Source organism: Solanum lycopersicum, chromosome 3 (genome assembly GCF_036512215.1).
Source record: "Solanum lycopersicum chromosome 3, SLM_r2.1".
NCBI lineage: Eukaryota > Viridiplantae > Streptophyta > Magnoliopsida > Solanales > Solanaceae > Solanum > Solanum lycopersicum.
In genome coordinates, this window is record NC_090802.1 from 4,709,341 (window position 1) to 4,720,935 (window position 11,595).

General features: G+C 37.1%; 1 protein-coding gene across 1 annotated transcript; it reads left to right on the forward strand.

The window, feature by feature from the left end:
• Positions 1 to 68: 68 nt before the first annotated feature.
• LOC138347337 (uncharacterized) lies at positions 69 to 7,057 on the forward strand. The gene is made up of 2 exons (XM_069295457.1): positions 69 to 2,820; positions 3,402 to 7,057. The coding sequence occupies exons 1-2, from the start codon at positions 69 to 71 to the stop codon at positions 7,055 to 7,057; spliced, it is 6,408 nt and encodes a 2,135-aa protein (XP_069151558.1).
• Positions 7,058 to 11,595: the final 4,538 nt, after the last annotated feature.

Consider the following 11,595-nt stretch of genomic DNA (forward strand, 5'->3'; position numbering starts at 1 on the left):
AGAAATTTTAATGCAATCTGGGTTTGTCGCTGCTAATTGGTGATTTTGATTAGCAAATCGTGTTTGTAATGACTGGCAATCCGTCCGATGCAAGATTCCGTCCGCCAGATCCAGTGGTAGAGGCGGAAAATCCTACAGCGCAGTCACAAAGCAATGAAGCGGCGGATGGATCATCTTCTGCTTCTTCACATTTGCGAGAAGAAGCGATCCAAATGGCCACGATAGAAGCGGAGATGGATGAAATCCGTCGAAATACTGAGAAACATCGAAACACTACTGGAACGACGGGGGAAATAATAATGGTAGAGGATCAGTCGAATCTGGAAATGGTCGAGTTGTTGGCGATAGAAGAAGCGAAATCGCGAGTGATGGAAGCGGCGAAATTGCATGCGATAGAGGCGGCGAAACTGCAAAAGTTGGAGTTAGCGAAATCAAGATCTGAGATTAGTCGATTGGAAGTTTCTCGACAACAATTGATTTCTGGGGAAATATCTCAAAGGGAATCTCGAAGTCTTGATACACAGATTCAACAAGGTTTGGACGGAGGGGGAGAACGATATGTGGATTCTAGACAAGAAATTCATATTGGGGAATCATCTTTAGGTCGTGACTTACATTATCAACAGATTGAGGGAACAAAAGATGATGAGCAACAAGAAATTGAGAAGATCGTATCGCAAGGGCGAAATTCTCGACAAGGAATGGGGATGGTGGAACCACAGATTCGTCAAATTGAAGGTAATCAACAGTATATCCCTTCAATCCACTCTCAAAGTCGCATGGATAATTTGAACAAAGACAGGGATGTACATCAACAACATCAACAAATTGCAAATATTAATCCAAGGAATCTTGGCTCGAGAACAATTGATGTTAACCCTACTCAGAATAATCAAGGAGTTGCGCATTCAACTGAATTACACAAGAAACAGGGGAACAATCAAGGTAATACTACTATCATTACTTCCAATACTGATAGAAATGTGATAGAAAATATTAGATTGAATGTGGAACCAGTTGGAACTCAAAATTATCAGTTGAATTTTCCTAAAATAACTACCAATTTTGATCGAAATATAAACAGAAATGTAGCAGGTAAGACTGATTATTCAGTAGCAAATAATGATAAAGCAGCCATGAAAGATCAGGCACAAGAACCAGCCCCATACACTGTAGTTCAAACCTATGCAGATAGACTTAGATTTAATCAATCTAAAAAGGGTGTGAGTATTACTTTGAGTGAGCCTGAGATTACCACCAAGCAAGGTCTACCAGCTGTCCTTTATGTTAAGGATGAAATTGTTAAAGAATTGGCTTCAACCTGTAAATTTACATTGATTGGAAAATTCATCTATACAATGCCTAAATTAGAGCTTATTAGAAAGAATTTTATCCTTCAAACTCAACTATCTGGGGGGGTTAAGATTGCACACTTTAATTCTAGACATGTATATATAGATTTAGACAATGAATTGGACTATAATATGGTGTGGACAAAACAGAGAATGACTATTGCTGGTCAAATAATGAGAATTCAGGCTTGGACTCCAAATTTCAAGCCTGATGAAGAGACTCCCTTAGTCCCCATTTGGATATCCCTACCTGAATTACCTTGGCATTGCTATAACAAGGAGTTTATTACTAGTCTTCTATCCCCTATTGGTAGAGTATTATATTTAGACTCAGCTTCTATTAACAAAACAAGGGGTAGCCAGGCTAGAGTGAAGGTTCAAGTAGACTTAACTAGGGACAGACCTTCCCATATATGGATGGGATATATTGGTGAGGACATTACTGATGGAAGATGGCAAAAAATTGAGTATGACAATATCCCTGACTACTGTTTCTATTGTAAGCATCAAGGTCACAATGAAACTGTTTGTATTATAAAAAAAAGGGATGTTGAAAACAAAAAGAAAAAAGATGTAAACAAAAACAAAGATAAGCAGGACATTGTTTATCATAATCATGAAGATTTACAGAGTCATAAGGGTGTAGAAACTGATATAAGGGAGCTGGACCATATCCAACAAAGTTATCAAACTCAAGACAATCAACAACAACCATTACAAGAGGAATGGCAGATACAAAAGAGAAGGAATCAATCTCAGCAAGTTAGATTCAATGTCAATAGAGTTGTAACACAACAAGTACAAACTCAGACAGGTATTGTTCCTTTTCCTACTAAAAACACTTATATTGATTTGGAGATACAGGAATTTAATACTGCAGACAAAGAAATGGAGACACATAATGATCTAGAAGATAGACATCAGTCTACTTATACTACTGAAGGCAATAAACAAAAGAAACAAAAGGATAAACAAACTGGTGATCAACAAGAGAAAATCACCAGATCAGGTATTCATGCTATAACTCTTTCCCCTGCACCCCTTAATGTTGATGTTATTAATGTTGGTGTAGCTGATGGAGGTGAGGATGGGATTGGTCAGGAGACAATAAAATCTAATCTATCTAGATTAGATAAAGGCAAAGGTAAACTTAGTGATCAGAATCTCACACAAGACAAAATTCCCCCTGATAAAACTAATCCTCATAATTCCTTACAGACTAGTAATAAGATTGGTACTACTTCTAATCCTGTCAATGAACCTAATAAGCCTCAAGGTGAGATCCTTGATGAATATAAGGAACCTGACTCAGAGGATGAGTATGTTGATACTCAATCCTTAGAGGAAGGCATTGAACCTGGGGGAGAAATAAGTACTGGTCATCAAATTCAAAAAGACCCTTTGCTAGATAACTCTAATATGGATGAAATTAGGGATGTCACTGGTAAACAGGGTCTTTCTCCAAGAGGTAGAAAATTATTAAAACAAAATAAAAATGCTAGCATTAGTAAACCTAATACTAGAGCTAGAAGTAGAGGTATTTGATGTTTAAGGTGATCTGTTGGAATGCTAGGAGCATCAATACATTTGGTGCTCTGGAAAGACTTATTAATCTTAGGAAAATTCATAATCTTGCTATGATTGCAATTTTAGAGCCTTTTATTAATCAATCTCAACTGGAATTTTATAAATTACAGCTTTTAATGAATAAGGGGTACTGTAATCCTAACAACAAAATTTGGATATTCTGGTCTAATGAGGTAACTTGTAACATCTTAGAGAGTGATCAACAACAGGTTACTTGTGAAATTAGTTATGAGGGTTATAGTGAAAAATTTCTTATGACTTATGTTTATGCAAAATGTAAAGATTCTTTGAGGAAACCTCTTTGGGATAGTATGCTAAGATGGTCTACAACAGTGTATCCTTGGTGTATTTTAGGAGATTTTAATGTTATTTCTTCAACTCAGGAAAAACTGGGAGGTAGAGAGTACAATATTAATAAAAGCCTGGAATTTATTGATGTTATTGCTTCTTGTGGTCTGTTAGATATGGGATATAGTGGTCAGCCATACACATGGTGTAATCATAGAAAAGATGGTTCTAGGATTTGGAAGAGGTTAGATAGAGGCCTGGTTAATGATAACTGGCTTGATAAAATGCCCTCTACCAACATTACTCATTTACCTTCTGTGGGATCAGATCATTGCCCCTTATTAATGGAAGTCATTGAGACCAAAGAGACTGTGATTAAATACTTTAAGTTCCTCAACTGTTGGACTGAGAATGACACTTTTTTACATACAGTTGAAAAGTGTTGGAGAAAGAATGCTGTTGGTAACCCTATGTGGATTTTACATACAAAGATGAAAAGATTAACTAACACTTTGAGAGAATGGTCAAAAAAGGAATATGGAGATATTTTTGAGAAGGTAAAACAATATGAAAAAGGGGTTAAAGAGGCTGAAGATAACTATATCATGAATAATAGTCAGGGAAACAGAGAGAAGTTATATGCTAGTAATGCTCAGTATATTAAATATTTGAAATTAGAACATGCCATTCTTCAACAAAAAACTCAATTACACTGGTTAAAAGAAGGGGATGCTAATTCTAAATACTTCCATGCTGTTATTAGAGGTAAAAGGAAGAGAATGTTTATCCACAAAATTATGGATGAGAAGGGTGGATGGATCCAAGGAGAGGAAAATATAGCTAAAGAAACTTGTGATTATTATAAAAATATTTTCAATGGAAGTGCTGATAAAATTAATGAGGAACATCTTCATTGTATTCCTAAGTTGGTTACCAAAGAACAGAATTCTGATTTGGAGAGAATACCTAATGAGGAAGAATTGAGGAAGGTGGTAATGAATATGAATCCTCATTCTGCACCTGGACCTGATGGCATTGGTGGAAAATTTTACCAATGTTGCTTTGATATAATTAAGGATGACCTTCTAGCTGCAGTACAAGCATTCTTTAATGGTTATGAAATGCCTAAGTACATGACTCACTCATGCCTAATCCTTCTACCTAAAATTGAACACCCTTCCAAACTTAAAGACTTTAGGCCTATTAGTCTTAGTAATTTTACTAATAAAATTATTTCTAAGATTATTAGTACTAGACTGGCTCCTATATTACCATTCCTTGTTTCAGAAAATCAGTCAGGATTTGTGAAGGGAAGAAGTATTTCTGAAAATATTATGTTAGCTCAGGAAGTTATTCATGGTATAAAGCTACCTAAGGAAGGAAAGAATGTGGTTATTAAGCTTGATATGATCAAAGCTTATGACAGGGTCTCTTGGACTTATACCTGTTTAGTGTTAAGAAAAATGGGTTTTGGGGAAGAGTTTATTGACAGAATCTGGAGAATTATGAGCAACAATTGGTATTCAGTGGTGATTAATGGTAAAAGACATGGATTCTTTCATTCTACTAGAGGTTTAAAGCAAGGTGACCCTTTATCCCCAGCACTATTTATCTTAGGTGCTGAGGTTTTTTCTAGACAACTTAATTCTCTTTATAATAATCCTGATTATATTGGTTTCCAGATGGATAGCAAAGGGCCTCAGATTAATCATTTGTCTTTTGCTGATGATATTATCATTTTTACATCTACTGATAGATGTTCTTTACAGATTATAATGAATACAATTAGGAAATATGAATTGACTTCTAATCAAAGGGTAAATAAAGATAAAAGTTTCTTTATGGTTACTGATAAAACTACTCAAGATATTATAGATAATATAAAAAATGAAACTGGTTTTTGTATACAGCACAACCCTATTACATATCTTGGTTGTCCTTTATACATTGGGTGTCAAAAGATTATCTATTTCTCTAATATTGTGGAAAAGATTATTAAGAAAATAGCTGGATGGCAAACTAAAATCCTAAATTTTGGAGGCAAAGTTATTCTAGTGAAACATGTATTGCAGTCTATTCCAATACATATTTTAGCTGCTGTATCCCCTCCTAAAACTATTCTAAAACAAATTCACAAAGTGATTGCTGATTTCTTTTGGGGTAATGATAAAGATGGCAAAAAATACCATTGGGCATCTTGGGAAACTCTAGCTTATCCAATTAATGAAGGTGGTATTGGTGTAAGAAGTCTTCATGATATATGCACAGCTTTCCAATATAAACATTGGTGGGAATTTAGGACTAAAAATTCCTTATGGAGCAAATTCCTTAAAGCTAAATACTGCAAAAGAGCCAACCCTGTGTCTAAAAAGTATGATACTGGAGACTCCTTGGTTTGGAGATATTTCACTAGAAATAGACAGAATGTGGAATCTTATATTAGATGGAATATTAAGTCTGGTTCTTGTAGCTTTTGGTGGGATAATTGGTTAGGAAATGATAGCCTAGCTAATCTGTGTATTAATATTTCTAGCCTTAATAACAAAACTGTTGCTGATTTTCTTATTAATGGTATGTGGAATGAAAGACAAATTAGGCAACATGTTCCACCAATATTGGTACCTCAGGTATTACAAACTCATTTCAAGTATAAAATAGACATAGATGATCAGGCTATTTGGACTCCTACAGAGAATGGACAATTCACTATTGCTTCAGCTTGGGAAATCATTAGAAAGAAGAAACCTAAAGATATTATTAATAACAGTGTGTGGCATAAACAAATACCTTTTAAAATAGCTTTCTTTATTTGGAGAGCCTTGAGAGGTAAACTTCCAACAAATGAAACAATACAAAAGTTTGGGAAAGTTGCTGAAGAATTTTATTGCTGTTATAAAAAGGGCACTGATGATATTCAACATATTTTGATCACTGGCAACTTTGCTAAATATATATGGAAATATTATACTGATCCAATTGGAGCAATACAAACTACTAATGATTTAAGAAGCTTGTTATTATATTGGAAGAATCTACCCTCTCTAAATCAGGTTTATAAATTAGTTACTTCTGTTTTACCTAATATTATTTGCTGGCATTTGTGGAAAAATAGATGTGCTGTGAAATATGGTGATAAGAAATCAAGTATCCATAGAGTTCAATATGGTATTTTTAAAGATGTTATGCAGATCATTCAAGTATCTCATCCAAATATTCCATGGCAACATAGCTGGTACAGTTTAATTAATATTGTTGAACAATGTCAACAACAAATAAGTGTGATAATGGTTAGCTGGAACAAACCACAAGAAGGTATATACAAACTTAATACTGATGGAAGTGCACTCCCAAATTCTGGGAAGATTGGAGGAGGAGGCATACTAAGGGATCACAAAGGTAATTTACATTATGCATTTTCAATACCATTTGGATTAGGCACTAATAACATTGCAGAGATGGAGGCTGCAAGATATGGATTGCATTGGTGTGAACAACATGGTTACAGAAACATAATATTAGAGGTCGATTCTGAAATTCTATATAAATGGATAAGCAATACAATATCAATTCCATGGAGATATCAACACACATTACAACAAATTCAAGATATAGGTAGAAAATTGGATCATTTTAAGTGCAGGCATATATATAGAGAAGCCAATGGTACTGCAGACATGCTGTCAAAGTGGAGCCACAATCTGGAAACTCTTCAACACTTTTATGCCACAAGACAACTCAAGGGAGCTATTCGTGGAAGCTATTTATTGGAGAAGATGGGCATCCAAAACTTTAGAAGAAGGAAACTCAAGAGAATCAAACAGCCTCCATAAAAATTCTTTTATTACAATTTTATAGGAATACAAATGTCATTAAACTTATCCATTGACTGTTTAGAATAGTTGATAGAATAGGTTTACTATTTTCATTATCCATGTAAGGGGAGAGTCTCCCTCATTTATGCTTTTAGAAAATGTATTAGGAGAGGAGTCCTCTCTAGTTATCTTTTTCTAATTTGCATCTTATTGTATAAGGATGAATTGACTATCTTAGTAGATGTGTCAATTACATTCCTACCAAATAGTAGAAGGTAAGGTAAATGCCCCCCTTCTTGTAATATTTTGTTTTTGATATATGTTAAGGCCTGGGGGTGTTGCTAAGCCCCTGACCCACTACAAGGGTCAATTTAAAAAAAAAAAAAAAAAACCCTAAACCCTAAACCCTAAACCCTAAACCCTAAACCCTAAACCCTAAACCCTAAACCCTAAACCCTAAACCCTAAACCCTAAACCCTAAACCCTAAACCCTAAACCCTAAACCCTAAACCCTAAACCCTAAACCCTAAACCCTAAACCCTAAACCCTAAAAAAAAAAAAAAAAAAAAACCCTAAACCCTAAACCCTAAACCCTAAACCCTAAACCCTAAACCCTAAACCCTAAACCCTAAACCCTAAACCCTAAACCCTAAACCCTAAACCCTAAACCCTAAACCCTAAACCCTAAACCCTAAACCCTAAACCCTAAACCCTAAACCCTAAACCCTAAACCCTAAACCCAAAACCCTAAACCCTCAACCCTAAACCCTAAACCCTACACCCTAAACCCTAAACCCTAAACCCTACACCCTAAACCCTAAACCCTAAACCCTAAACCCTATTGGAGACTTGGTGAACTATTGGAGACTTTAATGTTATCTCCTCTACTCAAGAAAAACTTGGGGGTAGAGAATACAATATTAATAAGAGTCTTGAATTTATTAGTATTATTGAGGCCTGTGGCTTAGTTGATATGGGGTATAATGGTCAGCATTATAAATGGTGTAACCACAGGAAGGATGGTGCTAGAATTTGGAAAAGGTTAGATAGGGGTATGGTTAATGACAAATGGCTTGATAGGATGCCTCAAAGTACTATCACTCATCTTCCTTCAGTTGGATCATATCACTCTCCTTTATTTATGGAAATGTGTAATAATCAGATACCAGTGATTAAATATTTCAAATTCCTCAATTGCTGGACTGAGAATGAAACATTTTTATCAACTGTGGAACAGTGTTGGAACAGACATGTTAGTGGTGATCCAATGTGGATTCTTCACACAAAATTGAAGAGAACGCTAAAAAAACCCCGAATAAAAAACAATTACCAAAATTAAAAAAAAACCGCCGGAAAAAAAACAAAAAAAACGGATAAAAATAATTTACCAAAAAAAACAAAGCTACGCAAAAAATAAAAAACCCAGATATAAAAAAAACACAAAAAAAAACCGGATAAAAAAATTACCAAAAAAAACGCCAAAAAACAGGGATGCAAAAAAAAACTCGCATAAAAAAATTTGACAAAATAAAATAAGCAAAAAAATGCTAAAAAAGGGAGGAAAAAAAAGATGCAAACAAAAAGGACAAAAAAATAAACCCAAAAAAAATTTACCAAAAAAAACAAAAAAAATCGACGCAAAAAAACAGAATAAAAAAATATAATAAAAAAATAACGCAAACCAAAAAAAAAAGAGACAAAAAATTACCCAAAAAAATGAATAAACCCATTTGAGGAACAAATCCTTATGCACAAATTGGGGGAAACGTAAAATTGAACGCGATAAAAGAGTTTTATCATAAAATTGAGTGTCTAACATTAAAATAGACATTCTGAGATGCGTTACCAAGGTACTTCGAACTCAAAAATCTATTTTCTTTTATCAGATTCGTACCAATAAAGAATTACAATTTTCTTCAAGTTTGGGGGAAATTTAAAATTGAATGTGATAAAAGACGTTTATTGAAAAATCGGCTCGTCCAAACCGCCATTCGGCTGTTTGATCGCATAGATCTCGAAAAAATATCCAATTTCAAAAAAAAAATCGCCTCAATCGGACATCCGAGTCAAAAGTTATGACCGTTTGAAATTTCACAAATTTACAACTACTTTTTTTGAGTTTCACTCTTTAATTGGGTCAAACTTCAAATGATTGAAACTTTTGCCTCCAATATCCGTTTCACGCGATTTTTTTTTCTGCATATTTTTTCGAGATCTACGTGGTCAGCTATTTAATATGGTTTAGTTTTTCACAATTTACGAATTCTAAGGAGACACGTTATTCATTTTAACTCTTTAAGCACATGAGAGGCTCTATTTTAACCTAGTTCGTTTTGAGGGTTGTTACATCCACCTCAATTGTTTTTATAGTATGAATAGACAATTCGTAGTTCATTTGTCATTACATTATAATTTATGTTAAAGACTTGGGTTTTTAGAGCCTATCAAGGAATCCTTTCTTCAACACCTCTCAATCCATCAGACCCACTTCCACCGTCCTATTACCCATCCAGTGAGTATATCATAGTTGCGCCATTTGGAAGGTCAAACGAGCCCCGGAGCGAGCATACGCCTCATTTTGACGATTTTCGTGTGCTATTGCACACCATTTTTTGGGTGATCGGGATTCCGACGTCAAAAATGCCAAATTTGTTCGAGGACGTCCGTCAAGACGTTGTCTATGCATACGGTTGGCCATCACGGGTTTTCTGGGCCGTTTGGAAGGTCAAACGAGCCCCGGAGCGAGCATACGCCTCATTTTGACGATTTTTGTGTGCTATTGCACACCATTTTTTGGGTGATCAGGATTCCGACGTCAAAAATGCCAAATTTGTTCGTGGACGTCCTTCAAGACGTTGTCTATGCATACGGTTGGCCATCACGGGTTTTCTGGGCCGTTTGGAAGGTCAAACGAGCCCCAGAGCGAGCATACGCCTCATTTTGACGATTTTCGTGTGCTATTGCACACCATTTTTTGGGTGATCGGGATTCCGACGTCAAAAATGCCAAATTTGTTCGTGGACGTCCGTCAAGACGTTGTCTATGCATACGGTTGGCCATCACGGGTTTTCTGGGCCGTTTGGAAGGTCAAACGAGCCCCGGAGCGAGCATACGCCTCATTTTGACGATTTTTGTGTGCTATTGCACACCATTTTTTGGGTGATCAGGATTCCGACGTCAAAAATGCCAAATTTGTTCGTGGACGTCCTTCAAGACGTTGTCTATGCATACGGTTGGCCATCACGGGTTTTCTGGGCCGTTTGGAAGGTCAAACGAGCCCCGGAGCGAGCATACGCCTCATTTTGACGATTTTCGTGTGCTATTGCACACCATTTTTTGGGTGATCGGGATTCCGACGTCAAAAATGCCAAATTTGTTCGTGGACGTCCGTCAAGACGTTGTCTATGCATACGGTTGGCCATCACGGGTTTTCTGGGCCGTTTGGAAGGTCAAACGAGCCCCGGAGCGAGCATACGCCTCATTTTGACGATTTTTGTGTGCTATTGCACACCATTTTTTGGGTGATCAGGATTCCGACGTCAAAAATGCCAAATTTGTTCGTGGACGTCCTTCAAGACGTTGTCTATGCATACGGTTGGCCATCACGGGTTTTCTGGGCCGTTTGGAAGGTCAAACGAGCCCCGGAGCGAGCATACGCCTCATTTTGACGATTTTCGTGTGCTATTGCACACCATTTTTTGGGTGATCGGGAATCCGACGTCAAAAATGCCAAATTTGTTCGTGGACGTCCGTCAAGACGTTGTCTATGCATACGGTTGGCCATCACGGGTTTTCTGGGCCGTTTGGAAGGTCAAACGAGCCCCGGAGCGAGCATACGCCTCATTTTGACGATTTTTGTGTGCTATTGCACACCATTTTTTGGGTGATCTGGATTCCGACGTCAAAAATGCCAAATTTGTTCGTGGACGTCCTTCAAGACGTTGTCTATGCATACGGTTGGCCATCACGGGTTTTCTGGGCCGTTTGGAAGGTCAAACGAGCCCCGGAGCGAGCATACGCCTCATTTTGACGATTTTCGTGTGCTATTGCACACCATTTTTTGGGTGATCGGGATTCCGACGTCAAAAATGCCAAATTCGTTCGTGGACGTCCGTCAAGACGTTGTCTATGCATACGGTTGGCCATCACGGGTTTTCTGGGCCGTTTGGAAGGTCAAACGAGCCCCGGAGCGAGCATACGCCTCATTTTGACGATTTTTGTGTGCTATTGCACACCATTTTTTGGGTGATCAGGATTCCGACGTCAAAAATGCCAAATTTGTTCGTGGACGTCCTTCAAGAAGTTGTCTATGCATACGGTTGGCCATCACGGGTTTTCTGGGCCATTTGGAAGGTCAAACGAGCCCCGGAGCGAGCATACGCCTCATTTTGACGATTTTCGTGTGCTATTGCACACCATTTTTTGGGTGATCGGGATTCCGACGTCAAAAATGCCAAATTTGTTCGTGGACGTCCGTCCAGACGTTGTCTATGCATACGGTTGGCCATCACGGGTTTTCTGGGCCGTTTGGAAGGTCAAACGAGCCCCGGAGCGAG

Bases quoted from the DNA above. Each gene is read 5' to 3' on its own strand.
- LOC138347337 (XM_069295457.1), top strand. From the start codon at position 69: ATGACTGGCAATCCGTCCGATGCAAGATTCCGTCCGCCAGATCCAGTG. The intron at 2,821-3,401 runs GTAGAAAATTAT...GTGGTCTGTTAG, and splicing joins ACAGGGTCTTTCTCCAAGAG to ATATGGGATATAGTGGTCAG.